This window comes from Bombyx mori, chromosome 7 (assembly GCF_030269925.1).
Source record: "Bombyx mori chromosome 7, ASM3026992v2".
Classification (NCBI taxonomy): domain Eukaryota; kingdom Metazoa; phylum Arthropoda; class Insecta; order Lepidoptera; family Bombycidae; genus Bombyx; species Bombyx mori.
The window spans coordinates 10,724,759-10,752,278 of NC_085113.1; the positions used below are offsets into that span (position 1 = coordinate 10,724,759).

Here is a 27,520-nt window from a genome sequence, read left to right on the forward strand (position 1 = left end):
ATGTTGGCTCAAGACCAGCCATGGTCAATGTAAACTAAATATAATGTACTTTTTTTTCGTATTACTAACACTTCATATGGAATTTAATTCTGAAATAAAAATTTATTATTATTATTATTTATTTATATTTATTTAAAATCTTATTAATTACATAATATTTTTAAAAAAGATATCAAAAATACATTTTTTTTAAAAACACTATATAAAAATAGATTGCCGCTGATGGCGGTATCTACGACACAAGCCACCAGTGGTTAGGACTCCAGAGTGAGAAACCTCCTCACAATACGTGCAGTATGGTAGGCAGCGGCTTGGCTCTGCCCCTGGCATTGCTGACGTCAATGAGCGACGGTGACCACTTACCAACAGGTGGGCCGTATGCTCGTCTGCCTACAAAGGCAATAAAAAAAAAATTAAAAAAAAAAGTATCGAGGATAACTGCTTTCTGTATTAGGCCCTTAACCCAGCTGGATAACGAAAGTTTCTTCTTATTATTATTACAGGATTCCAGGTTACTCCAAAATCAAGTATGCGCTTGATTTAGACTTAAACGAAAATAATCGAATCGCAAACAACACCCTCGCAATTTTAATGAAAGCCGAAACGCTCTTATCGTTCCGGATAAGATAACCGCGGGGACTCAATTATTATATTTAAGTAATTTAATATATAAGTTGATAAGGATTAATACGGCGTCCGTTATCCATGAGTGTTTGATAAAGCAGACAAATATTTGTCGAGCCCAAGTACTCTCGCGCTAGTGTCCAGATCGGAACGATACCTAATGATACCAAGCATATATATACATAACGGCCGCCTGGTGTGGTGGTAAGTGACATGGTCACTACACAGGGGGCTCGCGGGTTCGAATCCCGTCAAGGGAAGATATTTGTATGATCAATTTTAATATAAATGTCTTTTCCAGGGTTATGGATGTCTATTAAAATATATGTATGTGTATAATAAAAATCTTACATTTATATCCGTTATCTGGTACCTGTAACACAAGTTCTTTACGAAACTATCACGGGACCAGTTAACGTGGCGTGATTGTTAGTAAATATTTATTTATATTATATATATTATTATATATATGTGACTAAGTTAATTGTGAACAAAACCCACGGAATCGGAGAATCATATACATACGTCAATATGCATTAGACATCTAGAGTATTCAAATCTGTGATGAGACGAAACGAAAATGTGGTTGGTAAGAGAATGTTAACTATAAATGTGGAAGGATATGGAGGAAGAGGTAGACCTAACAAGAAATGGAAGGATTGCGTGAAAGACGATATGTGTAAGAGTGGAGTGAGCGAAGAAAATGTATATGATAGAAGAGTATGGAAGGAGAAAGCATGTTGCGCTGACCCTCGGGTGACTGGGAGGACAGGAGAATGATGATGATGATGATGAGTAATCAAATCTGTCCGTCAGAAGAATTTTGGTCAGACGTGGGAACGGATTCCTATTCGAGGTTCCCCTCCGCTCAAGCTCAGCCTACTGAAAACTTGCTTCGAGACTTTACGGAAAAGGTGGCTCGGTTCTCCAATGAACTCGTTCGCCCATCTAGTGCAATAAAAAAGAAAATCCACAACCTAACAACAACAACAACGCAAAAATAAAAGTATCTTACATTAATCACTGTTCGCTCGTTGAACTGAGGCACTTGCACTGTCTACGTGTTTCCATAAAAATAATGTAACATTTATTTTTTATGTTCACTTTATGACACAAGCCGTCACGAGTTCCGATTCAAAGGACTGGAGAGAAGTTTTTTTTTATTGCTTAGTTCAATGGACGAGCTCACCGCCCACCTGGTGGTAAGTGGTTACCGGAACCCATAGACATCTACAACGTAAATGCCACCTCCTACCTTGAGATATGAGTTCTAAGGTCTCAGTATAGTTACAACGGCTACCCCACCCTTCAAACCGAAACGTATTACTGCTTCACGGCAGAAATAGGTAGGTTAGTGGTACCTACCCGCGCGGACTCAAAAGAGGTCCTACCACCAGCGCTTCACAAGACGTCGCCATTCCGACGTCCGTACCGCGGTCTTTCTTGTGGACTCACTGACGAGAGCGTCCAGAGCTGCCTTTATTTAGTCGGTCCTTCGTAACGATGATCTGCCGCGCGGTCTTGTACCTTTAATCATGCCCTGCACCACAAGGCGCTGCATCATTATCAGCCTGCAGCAGTCCGCTGCTGGACATAGGCCTCCCCCAAAGCTCGCCGCTGAACCCGATCTTCGGTTCTACGCATTCTGCCAGTTACTGCCAGCTGCCTTGCGCAGGTCGTCACTCCATCTAGCAGGAGGGCGTCCTACACTACGTTTACACTGATATAGCCTCTCACGTCTATCAGCATAGGTAGAAAAAAAACTCATTTCATGACTTACATTTATTCCTCGTTTTCGGACATGGCGTTTCAGCTCCTGCTCTTTTAAAAAACGTTTAAGTAATCATCAATAAAATATACGAGATATCCGGGAGCTGTGTAAGCCGCCCTGAATTTAAACCAGTAGACGAAATTCCACGGAGTCACTGTAAAATCAGCATTTAACATTTTCTCTACAAAAGCTTTGAGCGGACAAAGCTTTGCGTCAATAGAGTAATAAATATATTTTTTTATCGAATTTATCTCAATTATCTTTATCTATATATATAAAAATGAATTGCTGTTCGTTAGTCTCGCTAAAAATCGAGAACGGCTCGACCGATTTGGCTAATTTTGGTCTTGAATTATTCGTGGAAGTCCAGAGAAGGTTTAAAAAGGTTTAAAAGGTGAGAAAATATAATAAAGCTCGAAATTATATAAAAACAAACAATTTTGTTTTTCCTTTGATGTGTTTTTTTTATTTATTTTTTATTGCTTAGGTGAGTGGACGAGCTCACAGCCCACCTGGTGTTAAGTGGTTACTGGAGCCCATAGACATCCACAACGTAAATGCGCCACCCACCTTGAGATACAAGTTCTAAGGTCTCAAGTATAGTTACAACGGCTGCCCCACCCTTCAAACCGAAATGCATTACTGCTTCACGGCAGAAAATAGGCAGGGTAGTGGTACCCACCCGCGCGGACTTACAAGAGGTCCTACCACCAGTAATTACGCAAATTATAATGTGTCGTCCCCTTTATGTGTCTTTTATTTATCGATTGAGGCACTACGAAGTCTGCCGGGTCAGCTGGTTAGTAATGAAAATCAAACACGAAAATTCTCTGTAATTGTATTATAAATGAAAATAAAAATGAAACAAAGAAAATGTTTTAATATAATTTATTCGAATAAACTAATTTAACAATGGCAAAAATCTTAGTTAAAACTAAATTAAATATCTTTTTAAGATATTCGTTCGCAATTATTACAAAAAACTTATTGTTATTATGCACTTACATTTTAAAGAAACTTCACAATCATGACAATACCTTGAACCATCATAGGCAACACTCGACCAGTATCAAGATAGCAAACTAGAAATAAAATTAAAATTTTTGGGGACATTGTGCTTTTGAAGGTTTAACAAAAACGGCTTCCGAATCTCATGAATTGACAGAAATGATCTCTGATGTCCACAGTCAAACACCTGTCCTATGTTACTACGCAATGAACATCAAACTAGCGCAATGTATCCAATTACGGGCTATGTTGGAGGTTTACAAAATATGAACTTACATATGACCCAATCGTGCTCCGCTGTGACTTTTTTTATTGCTTAGAGTGACTCACAAGTCAACTTGTGTTAAGTGGTTACCGGAGCCCATAGACATCAACAATGTAAATCCCGCCAACCACCTTGAGACATGACTTCTAAGGTGTTAGTTTTTAAAGTACAACGGCTGCCGTGTCCTTCAAACCGAAACGCATTACTGCTTCACGGCAGAAATAGGCAGGGTAGTGGCACCTACCCGTGAGGACTCACAAGACGATCCATTGACTATTGGCTTGAAGCTATATATCGTATGATAATCGTACTACATTCTAGCTATGCTAATATGGTGTATCATCAATTACATTGTAAAGTATAAATAGAATCCGTCCTGTAGTTTTTCGTGAAAGATTAACAAACACAATCACACACTTTTAAATTAACTAGAGGTCGCGCAGTAGTCAAAATTCGACTATAATTAAATTAAATTATAAGTTTAAACATTATTATGGTTCTATTGTCAAACACCGATAATTCGATAATATAATCACAGTATTCGCAAAACTGCACTATAGATCAATAATATTAAAGACAGACAATATTAATCTATTTTCAATTCGACCACAGACTTTAAATAATAACAAAAGTTTTCCAATTGACAGTAAACCAAGAGTATATTTTTATGTATGTGTTGTGTCAAATACATGGTAGTGTGTGTAATGTTTTCTTTATTGATTTAATGTATCTTTTATGCATTATTTAAAAAAAATATTAGCATTGTGCACTTCTTCTCTATATTCTCTATAAGTGTGGAAAATTTCATACTCCTCCGTCCGCGAAATTTTCGTAAAAAGGGAAACAAAGTTTTTGCTTCCCCTATTAATACATATAACTAGTCAGGTCATAAGTATTGTCACACAGTAAAAACTTTTCTTTTAGAATGCTGGCCACAAAAAAGTTTATTGAATTCGAATTTCGAATTGTTCATGAAAATAAAAATGTATAACTTTTAGAATTTTACTAATTTTTAAATATGGAGTGGACGCTTAAAGAAGACCGTGTTGCAGTTATTGCGTTGCATCGTTGCGGTTACGCGCCAATTCAAATTTTTAACATACTGAAAAATTTGAATATAACCAAAAGATTCGTTTATCGTACCATCAAACGATACAATGAAGACTCTAGTGTAGATGACAGGTCAAGAAGTGGTCGCCCTCGGTCTGTTAGGACTCCAGCAGTGATAAAAGCTGTGAAGGCGCGAATTCAAAGAAATCCCAAACGTAAGCAGAAACTGTTGGCCCTGCAGATGGGGTTAAGCAGAACCACGGTGAAAAGGGTGTTAAATGAAGACTTAGGGCTTCGGGCATATCGAAGAAAAACAGGACATCGTTTGAATGTTCGTCTAATGGACCTGAGACTGAAGAGATGCCGTGCTTTGTTGAAGCGGTACGCGGGAAAAAAATATCGGGAAATTCTTTTTTCGGATGAAAAAATTTTTACCGTAGAAGAGAGCTACAACAAACAAAATGATAAGGTGTACGCACACAGTAGTGAAGAAGCGAGCAACCGTATTCCGCGTGTCCAACGAGGTCATTTTCCATCCTCGCTCATGGTATGGTTGGGAGTTTCTTATTGGGGCTTAACAGAGGTACATTTTTGTGAGAAAGGTGTAAAAACGAATGCAGTTGTGTATCAAAATACAGTCCTGACGAACCTTGTGGAACCTGTTTCTCATACCATGTTCAATAACAGGCACTGGGTATTCCAACAAGATTCGGCGCCAGCTCATAGAGCGAAGAGCACACAAGACTGGCTGGCGGCGCGTGAAATCGACTTCATCCGGCACGAAGACTGGCCCTCCTTCAGTTCAGATTTGAATCCGTTAGATTACAAGATATGGCAACACTTGGAAGAAAAGGTGTGCTCAAAGCCTCATCCCAATTTGGAGTCACTCAAGACATCCTTGATTAAGGCAGCCGCCGATATTGACATGGACCTCGTTCGTGCTGCGATAGACGACTGGCCGCGCAGATTGAAGGCCTGTATTCAAAATCACGGAGGTCATTTTGAATAAACTTTAGTGTCATAAGAATCTATGTTTTGTTAAGTTCATTTTGGTATATGAATGGTTACATAATGAATAAACTTGTTTCAATTATTTTACATTAAACATGTGACAGAATTTATGACCTGACTAGGTATATAACACAATACGTAGGATTAAAACAATAGCTTAGTGACATTAGATTTTCTTTAAACTTGCAGTTAATTCTCGTTTCGCCTTTGTGAAGAATATGTTTGCAGCCTTTGATTATTATGTCTCGCACTTATAACTAACTGGCAAAGTCGTGAACTAAATTGGATATTTTAACATATAAATTAGCGATGTTTATTGAAAGTTTGTACAGTTAACACCACAAGTTTCCAATGAAACAAATGCACATGTTTCAAATACTGTTTGGCGACAGCCAAAGCGCAGAATAGTTTCGCGAGTCTAATAACAAAAGGGTACTTGTCTATTTGTGATCTACAAGATTTATATGTGGTTTTGCTTGTCATATTCGTTGTTGGCATCTTACGATAAGGGCGTAGATAGTTTGAAATAAATTTTACTGAATTTGTTTGGCGTAACTCACAGCGTCGTACACTGTTAATTAAAAAAATGTAAAAGTAAATCTATATCTATACTAATATTATAAAGAGGAAAGATTTGTTTGTTTGTTTCGAATAGGCTCCGAAACTACTGGACCGATTTGAAAAATTCTTTTTCCATTAGAAGCCGACATTGTCCCTGATGAACATAGGCTACTTTTTTTAAATTTTTTTTTTTTTTTTTTTTTTTTGTTTCATGTGTGTTTTAATGTTTCCGAAGCGAAGCGCGGGCGGGTCGCTAGTAAAAATATATTTCAATGATTTATTATTGTGTTTTAGCAGTTTTCGTTTTCACAAGCGACCGTAAATGAATCGACTGTAAAAGTTTTTTTTAATTATGTTGACGATTCGCGAATACCCAAGTTAATATGCTAGTAAAATGTCATAAAGCCTTTTATCGCTGCAAAGCAGATACGGTTTCAAAGGATGGTACAGTTTTGTTCTAAGACATACTCTTTATAATTTATTATACAACTGGCTGACCCCGCAGACTTCGTAGTGCCTCAATCGATAAATAAAAGACCTAAACTTTTGTATAAAATAAACTTACAACAAAAAAAAGGAATCCGTCCGACGGGGGACACATGAAAGGAAAAAAAAATGCTATTTTTATTTAATTCCGAGCATTTTCATATTTATCTACCTTTTAAACCTTCTCTGGACTTCCCAAATAATCCAAGATTAAAATTAGCCAAATCGGTCCAGCCACTCTCGAGTTTTAGCGAGACTAACGAACAGCAATTCATTTTTATATATATAGATAGATTAAATTCTCGACATCGCATCTCAAAGTGAGAACCACTTAATATCGCTTCCTTAGACCGTTTTCCTATAGCTATAATAGTTGAACAATCTTCGCTGTCGCCTCAAAAGGTCACCCTATTCCTATTAATATATCGTTCATATTAGGAAACCGCAACTGCTAAAACACTATGATCCATCTCTTCAAAGTTAGGAGGTCGTTTATTAATTCAATGTGGATCTGCGAACTCGACCCGGATTGGTTCACGATAAGAACTTAAAGCACGTCGCATTAATGTGGTTTCGTAGTATTTAGATACTTTAGTAATTACATTTACATGTTATATTTGCACAAGTTGAATATTAACATTTTTATTTAGCCCGGCAGACTTCGTAGTGCCACATTCGATAAATAAAAGACCTTAATTTTTGTATAAAATAAACTTAAAACAAACAAAAGGAATCCGTCCAACGCGGGACACGTCAAAGGGAAAACAAAATTGTAAATTTTTTATTTAATTCCGAGTATTTTCATATTTATCTACCTTTTAAACCTCTTCTGGACTTCCATAAATAATTCAAGACCAAAATTAGCCAAATCGGTCCAGCCGTTCTTGAGTTTTTTACTGGTGGTAGGACCTCTTGTGAGTCCGTGCGGGTGGGTACCACCACCCTGCCTATTTCTACCGTGAAGCAGTAATGCGTTTCGGTTTGAAGGGTGGGGCAGCCGTTGTAACTATACTTGAGACCTTAGAACTTATATCTCAAGGTGGGTGGCGCATTTACGTTGTGGATGTTTATGAGCTCCAGTAACCACTTAGCACCAGGTGGGCTGTGAGCTCGTCGACCCATGTAAGCAATAAAAAAATAAAATAAAAAAAACTAACGAACAGCAATTAATGTTTATATATATAGATAGATATATAGATTTCGCGGAAAGAATTGCATTTCGATTCGAAGAGTATAGTACCCGTTATTCATACCCATATCCATAGCTAGTATTATTCACGTCGTGGGCTGCGAGGTCGTCTGTTCTTATAACAAAATAGAAAATATTTTCTTCAAGCAACGTTAGCGGGGTAATTACTAGTATCTAAAACACTGCGTCGGATACAAAAACTAAAGTTAAATCTAATTAAAAAGTCGTCGTGGCCTAAAGGATGAGACGTCCGGTGCATTCGTATATAGCGATGCAACGGTGTTCGAATCCCGCAGGCGAGTACCAATTTGTTTAATGAAAATACGTACTTAACAATTGTTCACGATTGACTTCCACGGTGAAGGAATAACATCGTGTAATAAAAATCAAACCCGCAAAATTATAATTTTCGTAATTACTGGTGGTAGGACCTCTTGTGAGTCCACACGGGTAGGTAACACCGCCCCGCCTATTTCTGCCGTGAAGCAGTAATGCGTTTCGGTTTGAAGGGTGGGGCAGCCGTTGTAACTATACTTGAGACCTTAGAACTTATATCTCAAGGTGGGTGGCGCATTTACGTTGTAGATGTCTATGGGTTCCAGTAACCACTTAACACCAGGTGGGCTGTGAGCTCGTCCACACATCTAGGCAATAAAAAAAAAAAAACAAAAAAATTACAACCTAATGAAAAGCGACTTCAAGAGTTAAACAACTATTTAAAATCAAAAAAAAAAAAATTCTAAATCGCTCCAGAAATAATTGAGAAAATCGGTAAACGTACGTAAAAAGAAAACATAAATTCGAACATATAACCCTTTTTTTTTTTTTTTTAAGTCAGCTAATAAATTAAAATCGTCATTTTCAAAGTAATATTTTTTAAGTTCTTGCCAACTATTCATTTACGATCGATAAGAATATTTTCTAATGCTATTTGAAATGTGATTGTATTTCTTCGAGCGAACACTTGATTTCATATAATACCTCCTCTAGAGGAAGATCAAAGATTTAGATACTATAGTCACAAACAGGGTTTGTTGGAAAGAGTATGCCTCGCTGAAGTTAATTGATTTTTTTATTTATTGCATTTACGAGTGATTGCATATCGGTCCCTTTGTGTGAAATGGTAGTACGTCTTATGAGTGCGTTCGGATACCACCACCCTGCCTGTATTTGCCGTGAAGAAGTAATGGGTTTCTGTTTGTAAGGTAAAGAGCTGTAGGGAAACAGTAAATAAAATTGATTGCAGTCATAACATGCGGCTGCGCCCGCAAGCTTCGTTACTTATTACTTTTTAAGTTCGGTCGCGAATAAACTCTCCGATTAACCAGTTGTGTTATTATCTCCCTTCTGATAACGCGCTGAACCATTATTGACCGCTACCAAAATAACTCCTATAGAGCCTTTGTACTATAAAACTGAGACTTTGAAGCGAGCTCGTATATCAAGGTGAGTGACGACATTTACATTGTTGATGCTATTGGGTCTCTTAACACTAGGTAGGTCGTGAACAAGTCCACACAAATTAGCGAAAAAAAAAAGGAAAAATATAAAAAACAAACATGAATTTTGACACAGATCTAGAGATGTCAAATCTAAATTTACACATTATTTGGTTTAAATCAGTGTACTAATTAAATACGGAACCCCAGCTCATAATGTCGGCGACAGAAGCCACTAATGCTTATCACCTGTCGTTATCAGGCCACATACATCCACTACTTGTATACAGCAACTATCTACACGCATAGTATGTACATACAAAAAAAACAATCTCTACATTATGTACAAAAACTTAATTATAATAAAATTTTATTTTTTTCATTTAAAGCATCTTTACAGTAATATCTTAGAATTTACATAAAACATGTTTTATAATTATTTACACTAAGAAATTTTTAAATCAAATGAATAAGAACGCGGTAAAATATTTTTTAGAGTTGTTTGATTTTAAAAAAATTACAAAAAATATCAAGTTTGTTTATTTGCTTAGTTTTTGAACGAGTGTATGATATACAGACTAGCATTTACTACACTGATCGTGGAGAGATAATTCCCTAAAAGTACTAATTTTAATATTTAGATCACTCACAATTTTCATAAAGCCGTGCTTCTATCTCTCTATTCTATCTATCTTTGAAATCTCTTTTCAAAGGCTAAAGTCTATTTAAGGTCACTGAACTATAGTAGTAGTAGTAGTAGTAGTAGTAGTAGTAGTAGTAGTAGTAGTAGTAGTAGTAGTAGTAGTAGTAGTAGTAGTAGTAGTAGTAGTAGTAGTAGTAGTAGTAGTAGTAGTAGTAGTAGTAGTAGTAGTAGTAGTAGTAGTAGTAGTAGTAGTAGTAGTAGTAGTAGTAGTAGTAGTAGTAGTAGTAGTAGTAGTAGTAGTAGTAGTAGTAGTAGTAGTAGTAGTAGTAGTAGTAGTAGTAGTAGTAGTAGTAGTAGTAGTAGTAGTAGTAGTAGTAGTAGTAGTAGTAGTAGTAGTAGTAGTAGTAGTAGTAGTAGTAGTAGTAGTAGTAGTAGTAGTAGTAGTAGTAGTAGTAGTAGTAGTAGTAGTAGTAGTAGTAGTAGTAGTAGTAGTAGTAGTAGTAGTAGTAGTAGTAGTAGTAGTAGTAGTAGTAGTAGTAGTAGTAGTAGTAGTAGTAGTAGTAGTAGTAGTAGTAGTAGTAGTAGTAGTAGTAGTAGTAGTAGTAGTAGTAGTAGTAGTAGTAGTAGTAGTAGTAGTAGTAGTAGTAGTAGTAGTAGTAGTAGTAGTAGTAGTAGTAGTAGTAGTAGTAGTAGTAGTAGTAGTAGTAGTAGTAGTAGTAGTAGTAGTAGTAGTAGTAGTAGTAGTAGTAGTAGTAGTAGTAGTAGTAGTAGTAGTAGTAGTAGTAGTAGTAGTAGTAGTAGTAGTAGTAGTAGTAGTAGTAGTAGTAGTAGTAGTAGTAGTAGTAGTAGTAGTAGTAGTAGTAGTAGTAGTAGTAGTAGTAGTAGTAGTAGTAGTAGTAGTAGTAGTAGTAGTAGTAGTAGTAGTAGTAGTAGTAGTAGTAGTAGTAGTAGTAGTAGTAGTAGTAGTAGTAGTAGTAGTAGTAGTAGTAGTAGTAGTAGTAGTAGTAGTAGTAGTAGTAGTAGTAGTAGTAGTAGTAGTAGTAGTAGTAGTAGTAGTAGTAGTAGTAGTAGTAGTAGTAGTAGTAGTAGTAGTAGTAGTAGTAGTAGTAGTAGTAGTAGTAGTAGTAGTAGTAGTAGTAGTAGTAGTAGTAGTAGTAGTAGTAGTAGTAGTAGTAGTAGTAGTAGTAGTAGTAGTAGTAGTAGTAGCAGTAATACTAGTGTTAGTATTAGTAAGAAAGTAGTAGCTTAACGTTCGTCAGCAAAAACCAGGATTGGTGTGTTCAATGACACATCGTTTGCAATATTTCTTGACGGCTCTGTATCCTCTGATGGTAACCGGTGTATCCTGAATGTTGAGCTGTGTGAGCCCGCGGCAGTAGTACGCGACTGCTTCTAAGCCATCATCACCGACCAGCTCGCAGCCCCTGAGGGCTAACTTCTTCAGGTTTGGACAGCATCGTGCTAAAATCTAGAAGTAAGCGTTGTTTTTGAGCAAACCTTTTTCTTTATTGCTTAGATGGGTGGACGAGCTCACAGCCCACCTGATGTTAAGTGGTTACTGGAGCCCATAGACATCTACAACGTAAATGCGCCACCCACCTTGAGATATAAGTTCTACGGTCTCAACTATAGTTACAACGGCTGCCTCGCCCTTCAAACCGAAACGCATTACTGCTTCACGTCAGAAATAGGCAGGGTGGTGGTACCTACCCTCCTGCTTCTCAATCCAAATTTTACTCTTGTCTCTTATCGGTATCGCTTTCTGACTTTTATTCTTTTTCCCTTAAATTCCTTGATGTAGTCAATTATCAGCGAATGACTTAAGGATATCTGGTGTTTAGCGTTTCGTACAAAAATACTGTTATAGAATATGGTATTTTTTTAGAAACTGTACGCTCTGTAGTTTCAATTTGATAGTATTCAAACATACTGAACCAGAACAATTTTGCGAGTGTGTCAGTTTTCTCAGGAGATTTATCAAAACAGACTAGTTAATGAACCTTTTAGGCTGAATCTATCACTGTCTAGACACTAAAAGGATTCTCGGAACCGAAAATCCCCTTACCTAGTAGACCTTTAAATGAAAAGACAAGTAACAAAATAATCGAAAGATGTTTGTGACTTCATTGTGAAATGTTTCCAAAGAAAATGATTATTTTATAAGGACTATCTTCGTGAATAACTTGAAGTAATGATTAGTACTACTATTTATTTTGTAAAAAACAAACATTGACAACTCACTTGCAATCCGGCTTCGGAAACGTCAGTAGCACCAAGGTCTAAAGCTCGCAGTCGGGAGCAACCCCTGGCTACAGCTTCCACTCCATCATCGCCCAAAGCTCCACAGCCACGCGCGTTCAGATACCGAAGCTTATAGCACCGACGGGCCAGAGTACGGATCCCTGAATCCGACACCTGTGGATGATAAACATTATAAAGCTAGTGAGATTCGCATGGCTTAGTACAAATATTTATGTATTTATAAATAAGCGTGGGAAGAATTAAGGGAAAAAGTCCTTTGATTGTGCTAAAGAAACACACTGGCAGATGAGAGAGAACATTGAAATGCCGCTAGTAACAACGCAAATTTATTGTTGTGCTGGTTTGATTTTTATTACGCAACGTCATCCCTTCGTCATATAACACATACATAATAATATGTAGGTGTTAAGTATGTATTTTCTTTTGGAAAAATTGTTGCCTATCTGTACTGTTCGGGATGGTTGCAATACTCGGTAATGTAAGTAGGATTCGAAACATTGCGAGTGAAAGGACTGAAGAAGAACAAGAAATAAAATTATAATAATAATAATAATAATAACAACTAAAATATATGGCCAATAAAAATCATTAAAATAGTTACTTTTTTAATTTACATTAATTATCCAAACAAAAAATTTACCTTGATAAAATCAAAAGTCTGCTCATTTATTGCCTCTAAGGCGGAACAAAGTTCGCCGGGTCAGCTAGTATTATATAAAATATTATACAAAATAACCAGTAAAATTTCGTTTATTCCCATATTGTGTGTTCATAATACAATATGTAATTGGCTAAATAATTTTAAACAAAAATCTTGTTATCGTGCTATAGAAGAACCACCGTCTTGCAAGAGGGATTTGGGATTTTTTTCTTTTCGTGTTAGTCTTATATGTAGAAGGGCTACCTGTATATACATATATAGATAATAAATATCGAGACAAAGAACAAACAAACCTATTCATCACACGAATGTTTACCCACAGTGGGAATCGAACCCACGACCCTCAGCGTAACTCATGGGTGCTAACATCTGCATCGCCCAGCTAATAAAAGCTACGACGACCTAATTACCATGAAGGAATGTAGCGCTTAGTTCCTCTATAGCTAAGATCGAAGCATTCAAAATTAAAAACTAAGCGAACCTTTACTGGTCGTAAGTACCTAGTAATGCGTTTCGGTTTGAAGGGTAGGGCAGCCGTTGTAACTATACTGAGACCTTAGAACTTATATCTCAAGGTGGGTGGCGCATTTACGTTACAGATGTATATGGGCTCCAGTAACCACTTAAACCCAGGTGGGTTGTGAACTAGTCCACCCATATAAGCAATAAAAAAAAAAAAAAAAAACGTCAAGGAATGTTGCGTTTAGTTCCTCTGTAGCTAAGATCGAAGCACTCAGAAAGAAAAACTGGACGAAAGTCACAAGACGATGTTCATTCGATTCCAAAAATAAATACATTCCAAAACAAAACTCTATTTGTGATCTTAAACATGTTGCCAAATGGAACTAAAAAAAGCAGTTTTTTTTTATTACATTAATAACTCAAAGCCACTTATTGCGGTTCTGATTTGTGATGATTTGTATGCTTGTATGCTAATAGCTTAATTAAACATTTTAATTTAGTTATCTCGTAAATATGAAACATTATGCAAACTAAAGCTCCCGGGATTCGCAAAACTTCTTTATACTTGAAACCCTGGAGTAAACCCTTTACTTTGTTCCATTAGTATCACGACGTTCGTGATTCAAACTTTTACCCCGGAAATTAGTAGTTGGAATGTTAATTAACTTTTTTTTTTTAATTCAAATCTCCGTAGACGTCTAATTAAGCACTCAAGTACCATTTCGCTTTTTCCGTCTATTTTTGCTGCTTTTTTTCGCTACGTAGCCGATTGTAGCCTAAGGGGCTATTGCAATTACGTGCGGACCATATCCGGTCCCAGGTTTGAAGAGTGAAATAGCTATTGAATACAATAGGAGCTTTGAGTTCGTTTTCTTCAGTAAGTGTGATAAAGAACCTTGAGGAATCCAGATTTGAACGCGTATGCTATGAACTAATCTATACTAATATATAAATCTACAGTGTTTTTTACGGATGTTGCGTTATAACTACTGAACCACGGATCCGATTGACTTGAAACTTGGTATCCATGTAGAAAATACATGTACTTAATGAATAGACTTAATGAATTTATATGAGTGTTGAACTCCCTACACCAGTTGCAGGGGCGTTAATGATGAGAATTTTTTGTGGGGGTGAGAAATATTAATGTTAATTTTAAATGCCCAGCGAAGCGGACGGGTACAGCTAGTTATAGTATATAATATAACAGGACTGTAATATACTCGTATATGTGGGAATAATTATGTGAAAGCCATTGGCTGGCCACTTGACAGATAACAGTTGGCGCATGAAGTATAAGACAGACATATTGATGATAGAAGAAAAGACGTCAATTTTTGTGAGCTGACGATTGAATATTTTTAATGGTAGTAGGACCTCTTATGAGTCCGCTCGGGTAGGTAGGTACCGCCACACTGCCTATTTCTGTCGTGAAGTAGTAATACGTTTCGGTTTGAAGGGTGGGGCAGCCACTGTAACTATACTTGAGACCTAGAACTTATATCTCAAGGTGGATGGCGCATTTACGTTATATATGTCTATGGGCTCCCGTAACCACTTAACACCAGGTGGGCTGTGAGCTTGTCCACCCATGTAAGCAATAAATATATATATACAAAGTAACAAAATCGCTAATTTCATTGTGCACCCCGATCCCACATATAACATAACCGGATACAAGGTAATGCTAACGAAAATTGCAGCTATAAAACAATAGAACAGATTTGAATTTATTCATAAAAGTGGATCATTAGAGCGAGAGAGAGAGAGAGAGAGAGAGAGAGAGAGAGAGGGACATTAACGTTTATTAAAAATGCCTAACTAGAAAAATATGTATATATCACTTAGGAGAAACTCCGTAATTAAATCGTCACTAATCTCAATTTAGCAAAATAGTATTATCTACAAAATAAACAAAAGACGTGGTGAATCGACAATCGTCAAGGAGCTATCGGTATCGGCTACGATCGGGACGGCTTTCGAACGATAAGGCACTCGAGACACGATAATGTATCAGCATTTCGAAAGCCTAAAGGGAACGATATTACAACAACACTGTTTTAACACTTATAGTGAGAAAAATAATAGTTTAAAAAAAACTAACAAAATACGCTTTTATAGAAAATCCAACTAAAAAATAGAAAATAAATTTTAATAAATTAGAATTAAAAATAATGCAAGTAAAAAAAAAATATTGTAAAAAAAGCCTGAGGTGCATGGTATCAGTAGTTACAAATATTTTATGAACAGATATGAGTAGAAGGGTTATTTTGATAATATCTTTCACGATATAATAAAGGTCTATTTATATGATCGTTCTCTCACCTGCGTACACTTGGCGACAGAAAGGTAACGTAGGGCTTGACCCAGCTTCGCTAGCTCGTAAAGCCCGAAGTCCGTGACTCCGGTACAGTCGGAGACACTAAGCTCTTTGAGAGCACAATACGAAGGGATCCATCTCACTCCGGCATCTGTAACAAGCAAACGAAAATTCGTCTTTTCGCATTAAAAGTGTACAATTTCCTAAAGTATTCGAAATTGAGTTAACTAGAGGTCCCCTGGTAGTCGAAATTCGACTATAACTAATGGAAATTAAAAGTTTGTACACTATTATCATTCTATTGTCAAGGACTATTATTCTTCTTTAATCACAGATTTCGTCAAGAATACACTTTAGACAAATATTAATAAAGAGAAAACAATATTTAATCTATTCTCGATTTGACAGCCTGTAACTGACAGACTCCAAAGAAAAGTTTGACAATAAACAAATAGTATGCATGCGTGTGTGTGTCAAATACATGGTAGTGTGTGTATTGTTTTCTTTATTGATTTAATGTATCTCTTATGCATTATTGAAAAAAAATATTAGCATTGTGCACTTCTTCTCTATATTCTCTATAAGTGTGGGAAATTTCATACTCCTCCGTCCGCGCAATTTTCGTAAAAAGGGGTACAAAGTTTTTGCTTCACATATTAATATATAGATATGCGGAATTATTTGGTATCACCAGTATTTTTCTCATAAATACTGTCAAAAGAGCGTAGTTTAGTTATTATTTTTTTTAGTTTACCTATGTTTTGACTACTATTAACAAAATTAATACATAATTTTATCTTACTTTAAAAGACAGATAATGTAACTGGTAAAAAATAAAAAATAAATGTTGCAAAAATGATTAATACTAAAAATGTCACTTGTTGAATCTTTAAAACTCTCTCCTGTAAAATTAGTAAGTTTTGAGATTATACAGTTTTAATGCGAGAAGACGAATTATTGACAAGAACTTATTTATTGCCAACTAGCTGACCCGGCAGACTTCGTAGTGCCTCAATCAATAAATAAAAGACCTAAACTTTTGTATAAAATAAACTTAAAACAAACAAAAGGAATCCGTCCGACGGGGGACACATCAAAGGAAAAACAAAATTGTTTGTTTTTATATAATACCGAGCATTTTCATATTTTTTCACCCTTTAAACCTTCTCTGGACTTCCACGAATAATTCAAGACTAAAATTAGCCAAATCGGTCAAGCCGTTCTCGAGTTTTAGCGAGACTAACGAACAGCAATTCATTTTTATATATAACTAGTCAGGTCATAAGTATTGTCACACAGTAAAAACTTTTCTTTTAGAATGCTGGCCACTAAAAAGTTTATGGAATTCGAATTGTTCATGAAAAATAAAAATGTATACTTTTAGAACTTTACTCATTTTTAAATATGGAGTGGACGCTTAAAGAAGACCGTGTTGCAGTTATTGCGTTGCATCGTTGCGGTTACGCGCCAATTCAAATTTTTAACATACTGAAAAATTTGAATATAACCAAAAGATTCGTTTATCGTACCATCAAACGATACAATGAAGACTCTAGTGTAGATGACAGGTCAAGAAGTGGTCGCCCTCGGTCTGTTAGGACTCCAGCAGTGATAAAAGCTGTGAAGGCGCGAATTCAAAGAAATCCCAAACGTAAGCAGAAACTGTTGGCCCTTCAGATGGGGTTAAGCAGAACCACGGTGAAAAGGGTGTTAAATGAAGACTTAGGGCTTCAGGCATATCGAAGAAAAACAGGACATCGTTTGAATGCTCGTCTAATGGACCTGAGACTGAAGAGATGCCGCGCTTTGTTGAAGCGGTACGCGGGAAAAAAATATCGGGAAATTCTTTTTTCGGATGTAAAAATTTATACCGTAGAAGAGAGCTACAACAAACAAAATGATAAGGTGTACCCACACAGTAGTGAAGAAGCGAGCAACCGTATTCCGCGTGTCCAACGAGGTCATTTTCCATCCTCGCTCATGGTATGGTTGGGAGTTTCTTATTGGGGCTTAACAGAGGTACATTTTTGTGAGAAAGGTGTAAAAACGAATGCAGTTGTATATCAAAATACAGTCCTATTTCTCATACCATGTTCAATAACAGGCACTGGGTATTCCAACAAGATTCGGCGCCAGCTCATAGAGCGAAGAGCACACAAGACTGGCTGGTGGCGCGTGAAATCGACTTCATCCGGCACGAAGACTGGCCCTCCTCCAGTCCAGATTTGAATCCGTTAGATTACAAGATATGGCAACACTTGGAGGAAAAGGCATGCTCAAAGCCTCATCCCAATTTGGAGTCACTCAAGACATCCTTGATTAAGGCAGCCACCGATATTGACATGGACCTCGTTCGTGCTGCGATAGACGACTGGCCGTGCAGATTGAAGGCCTGTATTCAAAATCACGGAGGTCATTTTGAATAAACTTTAGTGTCATAAGAATCTATGTTTTGTTAAGTTCATTTTGGTATATGAATGGTTACATAATGAATAAACTTGTTTCAATTATTTTACATTAAACATGTGACAGAATTTATGACCTCACTAGGTATAGATATAGACTGGCTTTCAAGCAACGCGATGGGAGCTTCAGTGGTCGCGGTTGCAAAAGTCGTCGCGGCCTAAAGGATAAGACGTCCGGTGCGTTCATATCTAGCTACGGTGTTCAAATCCCGCAGGCGGGTACCAATTTTTCTAATGAAATACGTACTTAACAAATGTTCACGATGAACTTCCACGATGAAGGAATAACATCGTGTAATAAAAATGAAACCCGCAAAATTATAATTTGCGTAATTACTGGTGATAGGACCTCTTTTGAATCCGCACGGGTGGGTACCACCACCCTGCTTATTTCTGCCACGAAGCAGTAATGCGTTTCGGTTTGAAGGCTGGGGCAGCCGTTGTAACTATACTGAGACCTTAGAACTTATCTCAAGGTGGGTGGCGCATCTACGTTGTAAATGTCTATGGGCTCCAGTAACCACTTAACACCAGGTGGGCTGTAAGCTCTTCCACCCATCTAGGCCATAAAAAAAAGAATAAACGTACATAGGAATAAAAGCTTTTTTTTTATTCGAATAAATAAAATTCGTTTGTTTATTTGTAACCATCAGAGAAGAGTTAGTTACGTGTGCGCCATCTTGAGATAGCAGGTCTGCTGAGGATTATGTAAATGTTGTTCTTAGGTAGAGAGATTCGAAGAGAAAAGCTGTTTCTTGGAATTTTAATTATTTCGAACGTAATTAACCGGGAGCCTTGTTAGAATTAATGATTAGATAATTCCATTAATTTATTAACTATGTTCATATTTATATTCATTCTGTTTACTTTGTAGAATTAAGACCTTGTATGGTTGAAGCACTACGTCGAAATCACAAAGAGAAAAATGTATTAAAATATCTAATAAACAACAGTGGGATAATTAGTGGTCGTGTTTCTTAAATCGATCCTTCCAGACTACGTTGTACAAAGAAATGATTTAATTGATATTACTATTTTCTATGATTATTTAACTAGACATAAAACGACTATTTCTAATCATTTATTGTATAACTATACAGGAAACGACTATTTTCAATCATTTCGAGGGGGAGTAGGAGATATATCTTTGTAAATAAAGGTACATTTTAATTGGTATTAGTATCAACAATTCGATGTTTTCATTGAACTTCAATTAAGTTTACCGCATTAAAACAGCTGAAGAAGTTTTTTGTTATGTTATATTTTACAAATTTTATATTTTAAATGGCTTTCCTTTAAAATGGAAACAATTCCGCTTAAACCAAATAACCTTTTTCACCCTTCGATTTATTATGTAACTTGTCAGAAAATTACTATTGTTTAGCATTTTCTAACTAGGCAGCTAATGTCAATTTGTAATAATTTATTCTTCATATCTACCTAGGCCAAAAACTCACAAGCCACCTGCTTTTGAGTGACTAGTTTCAGTCCAAAGTCATCACAACATGGATTCCGCAAACCATTTTGGACACAAGAGGTCGGAGTTTCAATGTTTTCAAACTGATCTGAGAACGGATGACATTATACATTGATTCTGATTATTCTATACATTGACCTCATCCCTCACGGCGCTAAGAGGCATTCACATTCCGTCGTGTATAGGTTTCAGTGATCATACACTACGAGCTAAGCCGTGAACTCTCCAATTACAAGCATATTCCTGGCGTCTGTCGTTTGGCCACGACCAGCGAACGAAACTACATCGACCATCCGACTAGGACCTAATGAACGCATGCAGTGGCCAAAATTGCAAGTAAATTTTATCCGTAGAAGGAGGAAGAGATCTACCGAAAAAGACATGCATGGAGTGTGTGAACACTAGCCCCAGCAAGAGCAGTGCTTCGCAGAATTTACCACCGGATCGAAAACGCGACCCACTGAGAGGATCCGGCGAGAAGCTCAGTGTTCTGTATCTATGGGTTAGTTTACTCGCCGAACCTTTCGTGGCAAGCGACGGTTTCGACAAGAATGGTGACCTGTGCTTGAGGTACCTAAAAGCACCGTTACTTAATCGAGAGGATCCAAACTGTCTTCACGTTACATAACATGTCTGAACGGTCGAAGGATCAGTTGAACGGTCGTTTATTCTATTGTCTTCTTATATGAGAACGGTCAATTCGTTCTTTTTCGTCTTTTTGTCCGACTTTTTTGAAGTCAAAAAATGTACCGCGTGCCGCTGGTACGTACGCCCTCGTTCCATTTCTTTTCGAATTCTTGTCAAGTCTCTGTCTTAGTCTGTGTCTATGTCTAGTCATTGTAGGTCTTATGTCCTGTCAAAGAGGTTGCACGCCACGACAATGTCACTTAAGAAATGTGGGACTCTTGTAATTTTTTTACCTGTGACTAGACTACATCTCCGCAAGTACAAGTACTGGAGAGACGGACAGGTGTGGAGCAAAGCACAAAGGCCAGCGTCGGTCACCGACCCGCAGTCAGTGAGGTCAATGTACTCGACTGGAGGCCTCCGATCGCCCAGTCGGGTCTCAAGACAGGACCACTCCGGCCAATCCACGTGCGGGCAACCTAAAAATATACAGTCAAAAGAATGAGACATTGTTAAAATACTCTTGTAATTTTTTTTTACTGGTGATAGGACTTTTTGTGAGTCCGCACGGATAGGTACCGCCACCCTGCCTATTTCTGCCGTGAAGCAGTAATGCGTTTCGGATTGAAGGGTGGGGCAGCCGTTGTAACTATACTGAGACCTTAGAACTTATATCTCAAGGTGGGTGGCACATTTACGTTGTAGATGTCCATGAGCTCCTGTAACCACTTAACACCAGGTGGGCTGTGAGCTCGTCCACTGATCCAAGCAATAAAAAAGTCTGAAATTTGATTTTAATGGTGGCATATTGTAAAGCATCGCGGGTAGGTATCAATCACCCTTCTGCTGCGAAGTAATAATGCGTTCTGTTTTGAAAGGAAATTCATTTTACTATATAATTGAAACATCCAGCTTGGGGTGGGTGGCGGTATTCATATTGTTTGTTCACCCATCTGCACAATAAAAAAAATGTTAGAAAATTTTGTTTTATTGACTCAAGATGGACGACTAAGCCCAAATTAAGGTGTTCACGGGCTCCTATTACTGATTTAAGTCAGATTTGTTTGTGAGTTTCATTAATAAAATACTGATCACATTCGTGAATGGAAAAAGCTGACATTAATGAACAACTCAACATCGAAAAGCTTTTTCTTTATAAAGACATTCAGTACTACGGTCTTTCTATAGGAAATCTTTTCACGAATACCGTCAAAATGAAAATTCCCTTTGTTGTTACGTTCTTAGATAAGAAGCGTTTGTTGCTTTCTTGCGAGAATGGGTGACTTTGTTAGATAAACGTTAGCGGTTACCAGACACCTCCGATTCGGAAACGCGAAATTTTTCGAAGTCGTCGTGGCCTAAAGGATAAGACATCCGGTGCATTCGTATGTAGCGATGCACCGGTGTTCGAATCCCGCAGGCAGATACCAATTTTTCTAATGAAATACGTACTTAACAAATGTTCACGATTGACTTCCACGGTGAAGGAATAACATCAGTTCATGAGTCAGAGTCATGTACAATACAAACATATACGTACTTGTTTTGCTTATTGGACGTTCAATTTTAGAAGTCGCCTATATAGATTTCCTTAACGTTCTGTTTTTATTTCACTTTTAATTTGTGAAAGTGGGAGTTTTGTTCATACAAGTCATTGTTATTAGTGGATTGTTATACCTAAATTTGTGAGAGCATATTGTGCTAAAGTGTGACGGGGAACTTCAATACAAAAAATATTATTTAGGATAGGCTACACGTAATCCCGCGGTCCACTCCCAACATCTGGGACTGCTCAGTCCCACAGACCCAGCATTCCCCCTGAGCGCGGGTACTACGTAGATTCGTATCTACTGTGCAAGTGACATAGGGCATAATATTACATGGCAAATAAAACAATAACTTCTTCTTCTTTATTTTTTGGCTCCGGCACGGTTTGTGCATTAGCCAGCGTCAAGTAATAAGATTTTTATAATTCGCTGTTTTAATTATTTACAGTCTATGAAAAGTAAATGATTAAAAACGAATTAAATTTACAAATGAAATGATATGTGACGAATATAATTTCAGTAAAATTGTGAACATTTACTGAGACTTTTCAGTAGACTTTTTGGAGGATCCCGAGAAGTTACGTCCAACGGCTTTGTTTTATTTTCCTACATTTGTGCACTTTCACAGATACTAAACAGTTAATAAATCACCGTTATTACGCATTTAAATCTAACAAAATAAAACAAATCACACAACTTCACTCCTCGCGTCACTGCCAAAAAGTCTCAATCAATGGCTTATTTTAATATTAATAATAATAAGTTTGGTTCGCATCGACGCAAAAGAAAACCAAAAATAATCGCAATTAGAACTACAAAAAAAAACAATTATACTTAAAAATCCATCACCGGGGCTCTTGAATCTCGAGTAGGATTCACTAATGGCGACGTAAAATCGTCAACTTTACCAATTAATATTTCGGGATGGCTTACAAACTTGGTGTAGAATTGGCTTAGTCAAAGAAATTGCTTTTATTATTTTATTTCAATAAGATAGGAATTATGTATGTAGGAACAAAACGGTTTTGAATTTGACAGATGACAGATGATAAAACGGAGGGCGGAATGCAAAGGCAAAGGTGTTGAGCTGTTACGGTAACTACATTTAGTTTTAATTTATGGTGCTCATCTATTTAAAAGTCGAAAATAAGGTCAGTGTTTAACTTTGACAACGTATTTGATTTCAATCTCACAATTGTTTTTTTCACCTCCATTGGGACACCGCGGTTAAATTCTTTCCCTAGATAATTCTTGTCTACCTGGTGATTTTAATTGTGTATTTAATTATTAACATTTGCCTTTATTTTATATTTGTGTATAATAAAACAGTAATACTTTAAAGAGAGCTTAATTGAGGCTTCCAGATACTTCAATTAAATAAATAGAAATAGGCCCACCCTTTCACTTACCATAACATAACTAATTAGTTATTTGGGAAACTGTACACGGAACAGTTTTTAAATGAAGTGGTTTTATGTTAGTATTAGCTTGGACAGCGAACGAACTTACTGTCCAGCTTAAGATGAACAGTTACAAAAACCCTTACACATCACAACGTGATTAGCGCCACCCATCTTAAAACCTGAGATCTAAGTCTCCATTATATCACATTAAGGCTGCCCAACCTTTCAAACTAAAACGCATTACTGCCCCGCGGCGGATGTAAAAAAATATGGTGGTACCTACCCGAGCGGACTCACAAGACACCCATAATTATTTACCAAAATTATAATTTACCCGTTAAATCAATATGTCTAAGGTCCACTAAGTCAGTGACGAGTGGCGCCAGGGTCCTGGCGTCCATGCTGCTGGAACCGGTCACCGCTACGTGCGTTAGATTCCTGAACGTCGCAGCCAGGAGTTGTGCGCTAGCCACCGTCACCTACAACAACAAAATATATCCTGTCAGTAAAAATGCCGTATTTATCTATATATTAATACGTGAAGCAAAAACTTTGTACTCCTTTTTACGAAAATTGCGCGGACGGAGGAGTATGAAATTTCCCACACTTATAGAGAATATAGAGAAGGAGTACAGAATGTTAATATTTTTTTAAATTATGCAAAAAAAATACATTAAATCAATAAAAAAAACATTACACACACTACCGTGTATTTGACACACACACACACGTATGCATACTATTTGTTTATTGTCAAACTTTTCGTAATGAATATAGTCTGTGGTCAAATTGAGAATAGATTAAATATTGTTTGTCTTTAGGTGTAGTCTTGGCGAAGTCTGTGGTTATAGGAGTATAATAATATTTGACAATAGAATCATAAAAGTGTACAAACTTATAATTTCAATTAATTATAGTCGAATTTCGACTACCGAGAGACCGCTAGTTAGTCTTCAATGCGACACTGTTTTACGGTTCAGTTATCAATGACAAAGAAAACTGCACTCAAACATTCGGAGTATTTAAGGTTCGAAGAAGACAGCGGTAGTAATTAGTATTATTGGTAGTAGTAGGTATTTTTACTGGTAGGACGTCTTGTGAGTCCGCACAGGTGGCTACCACTACAATGCCTATTTCTGCCGTGAAGCAGTAATGCGTTTCGCTTTGAAGGGTAGGGCAGCCGTTGTAACTCTACTGAAACCTTAGAACTTATGTCTCGAAGTGGGTGGCGGCATTTACTTTGTAAATGTCTATGGGCTCCGGTAACACCAGGTCCCCACCCTAGCCACCACTAGGTGAGCTAGTCCACCCATGTAAACAATAAAAAAAACCAGTGTTGGGTTTGTTAGTGATATGATTTTAATCTCCTCGGGCAGGTACAAGATCTTTGAGAAGCAGTGTCTCTGTTTGCATGTTGTTGTTTTGTTCGGTATTCGCGAGCTGTTCACATAATAAAAAAAAACTAGTTACTTCTATGGTTTAATCTTTGTATTTTTCTATATCTATACTAACATATAAATCTACAGTGGTTTTTACGGATGTTCCGTTATGACTACTGAACCATGCATCCGATTGACTTAAAACTTGGTATCCATGTAGAAAATACATGTACTTAATGGATAGGCTAATATTTATAAGAGTGTTGGACTCCCTACACCAGTTGCAGGGGTGTTAATAATGAGAATCTTTGTGGGGGTGAGAAATAATAATGTTAGTTTTAAATGCCCAGCGAAGCGAACGGGTACACCACATACATATTATATATGTATGTGGTGGGAGCATTAAGATATCGCGTCGACATGTCTATCTTTATGGTTTAATATGTATTTTTCGATTTATATGGCGGGAGCATTAAGATATCACGTCGACATGTTTGCAACAACAAAACAGTAAGCGTATTTTTGTCGAGATGATACATTTCACGGAGATGGTTTTGTAAATTTACGTTCAGCAGCTATAATGGACCTCACCGCACAGCTCTTCGCTCGCCACTCTTTGACGGCATTAACGCAGGGTCCGGCTCTGGCACCAGCGCACCGCGCGGCTATCTCCAGAGGACCTGCAGCCCTCACTCTCTTCCAGACCTCGGGTCGCGTGGTCAACCTCGCAACCAGACGCGCCCACCGCCGGCAAACCCGCGCCACCCTGCATAAGTCCGAAACCTGAAATTTTAAGCGAATCGGCTTAATAACTCAATGCGGTTTTGATGAAAAACATAATCATAACTTAGAATAAAGCATTCGCAGTTCACATGAACAAAAATATAGATTTTTTTTTATTTTATGTTTAGGTGGGATAGAAGGTGGGACAGCCGTTGTAACTATACTGAGATCTTAGAACTTATATCTCAAGGTGAGTGACGCATTTACGTTGTAGATGTCTTTTTTTCCTACCTATTCCAGTAACCTCGAAGGGTTATTCTAGATTAACCAAGCTAGTAGGTGAACTCACGGGGTTCAAATCGGGTGTGTTGCTAACATTGGCCCTAGCAAGAGCAGTGCTTCGCAGAATCTACCACCGGATCGCAAACGCGACCCACTGAGAAGATCCAGCGAGAAACTCAGTGGGTTATGTCTATAGGTTAATTTACTCGTCGAGCCCTTCGTCACAAGCGACGGGTTCGGCGAGGACAGTGACCGGTACCTAAAAGTACTGTTAATGCATCGGGAGGATTCGTAATGACGTGTGTATATATCTATAGGCTCTAGTAACCATTTAAGACCAGTTGGGCTGTGAGCTCGTCCACCTATCTAAGCAATAAAAAAAAACAATAATCAATAGAACTAACCTCAAGACACGACAATATTTTCAACCATAGCGCATCGTTTAGATTATTGTCGCGACGTCGTCTTGGCGGTCCACAGTCTGCTAGCGTATGGTAGCCTTGATCGAGGCTCAACTCGCTCAGGTCTGCAGTAAGGGAGAGGGCCGGCTCCGGCGGTGGGGGAGGTCGTCTCCGTGCCCCACCGCAGACCCCAAGACCGGAACAACTTCCGGTCGACATCCTGAGACCCTGGAAATTATTTGGTAAGTCAACTTAGAATATTTTTTCCTACCTTAGCTGACGGTCTTGAGAGACCATATCAGATTATACAACAACAAAAAAACCTTAACATTTATCTAGTTAGTTGTAGTTAAACTACTTATTGCTTTTGTTGTTAGGAGATCAAACCGTAAAAATGAATCTAATCGTGTCTACCGTACTCGTCCCAAACCTACAAAATACTGCGCGAACATATTACAAATATAAAGGAATGTAAAGCAATTGTAATTGAGCAATTTCAAACCAGATTTAACAGGAATGGTTCCCGTCTTCCTCGTAACGATTAATGTAATTACAAATTGTGTTTGTTCATTATCGTTGAGATCTCGCGTTGACTTGACAGTGTCAAATGTCCGCTTGTTGACAGGCAATTGTCTAAGGTAATTGTATACCAATTACTCGGAAGCGTGTGTGTATAATGTACCTTTGTCATCTGAGTTTCTTTGTTTATGTTACATTTAGTACGTAACGTTGAAAACAAAAAGCTTAGTCATTATTTAAATATGATTAACTACGAGAATTGATTTAGACTTTGAAGTGAAACTTCTTTAGGTGCGTTGAGAGTAAAATTTTACTCGCGACAGATTCGTTATGGTTAGAGAGAAAAGATACAATTTAGGAAGAGCGAGAGTGAGAAAATAGACAGAGCGTCTCGCGAACCACTCCACCGTGGAGAAAGGGAAAGGACAGAGCGAGGTAGATCGTTTCTCTTATATACACAGCATTCCCTATTACAAGAGAAATTTGGTTTAAGGATAAAAAAAATGAAGAAAATCACAATACTACACACAGCAAAAGAAGTTTAACTTCTTCCATATGCACCAAGCTGCACGTGCAACATTTTTTTTCTGTACTATAGGACGACCGTAACCGATTAGATATTTAGAAAATGTCATTAAGATTGCAACGCAAATGCCTTTAGATTTTAGTAGACTTTAATATACACAGCCCCCTCCTTTTGAACCGGGATGAATGATAGATACAGAGTCGATGGTATTAAAAGTATAATTCAGGTAGATACTATCATCGAAAGGACAGGAATATTACAATACTATTGAGACATTCATTTCGCGATTACCATGGGCTCTGTTAGCCACATAGAACCCGGCGAACCGTGACCTCATTTACGCATAAAAACCATTTTTTTACAACATTACTTTTTATGCGTAAATGAGTTAATTAAAGCCTCAATCCGATTGATAAAAC

General features: G+C 37.4%; 1 protein-coding gene across 2 annotated transcripts in view; it reads right to left on the reverse strand.

Annotated features, from left to right (window-relative positions):
- Window positions 1-3,269: 3,269 nt before the first annotated feature.
- Window positions 3,270-27,520, reverse strand: part of LOC110386634 (F-box/LRR-repeat protein 7) — an 80,361-nt gene continuing 56,110 nt past the window's right edge. Inside the window, exons 1-8 of one of the 2 annotated variants that reach the window (XM_062669446.1) lie at window positions 26,559-26,643; window positions 26,060-26,284; window positions 25,242-25,433; window positions 23,606-23,750; window positions 20,615-20,800; window positions 15,758-15,903; window positions 12,289-12,462; window positions 3,270-11,515 (exon numbers count right to left, since the gene is read on the reverse strand). In XM_062669446.1, the coding sequence (XP_062525430.1) occupies window positions 11,303-11,515; window positions 12,289-12,462; window positions 15,758-15,903; window positions 20,615-20,800; window positions 23,606-23,750; window positions 25,242-25,433; window positions 26,060-26,275 (1,272 nt within the window). In that variant the 5' untranslated portion in view covers window positions 26,276-26,284; window positions 26,559-26,643 and the 3' untranslated portion in view covers window positions 3,270-11,302. Of the gene's footprint in view, window positions 11,516-12,288; window positions 12,463-15,757; window positions 15,904-20,614; window positions 20,801-23,605; window positions 23,751-25,241; window positions 25,434-26,059; window positions 26,285-26,558; window positions 26,644-27,520 lie in introns of those variants that run through there. The other variant, XM_038012085.2, reaches the window with a different exon arrangement.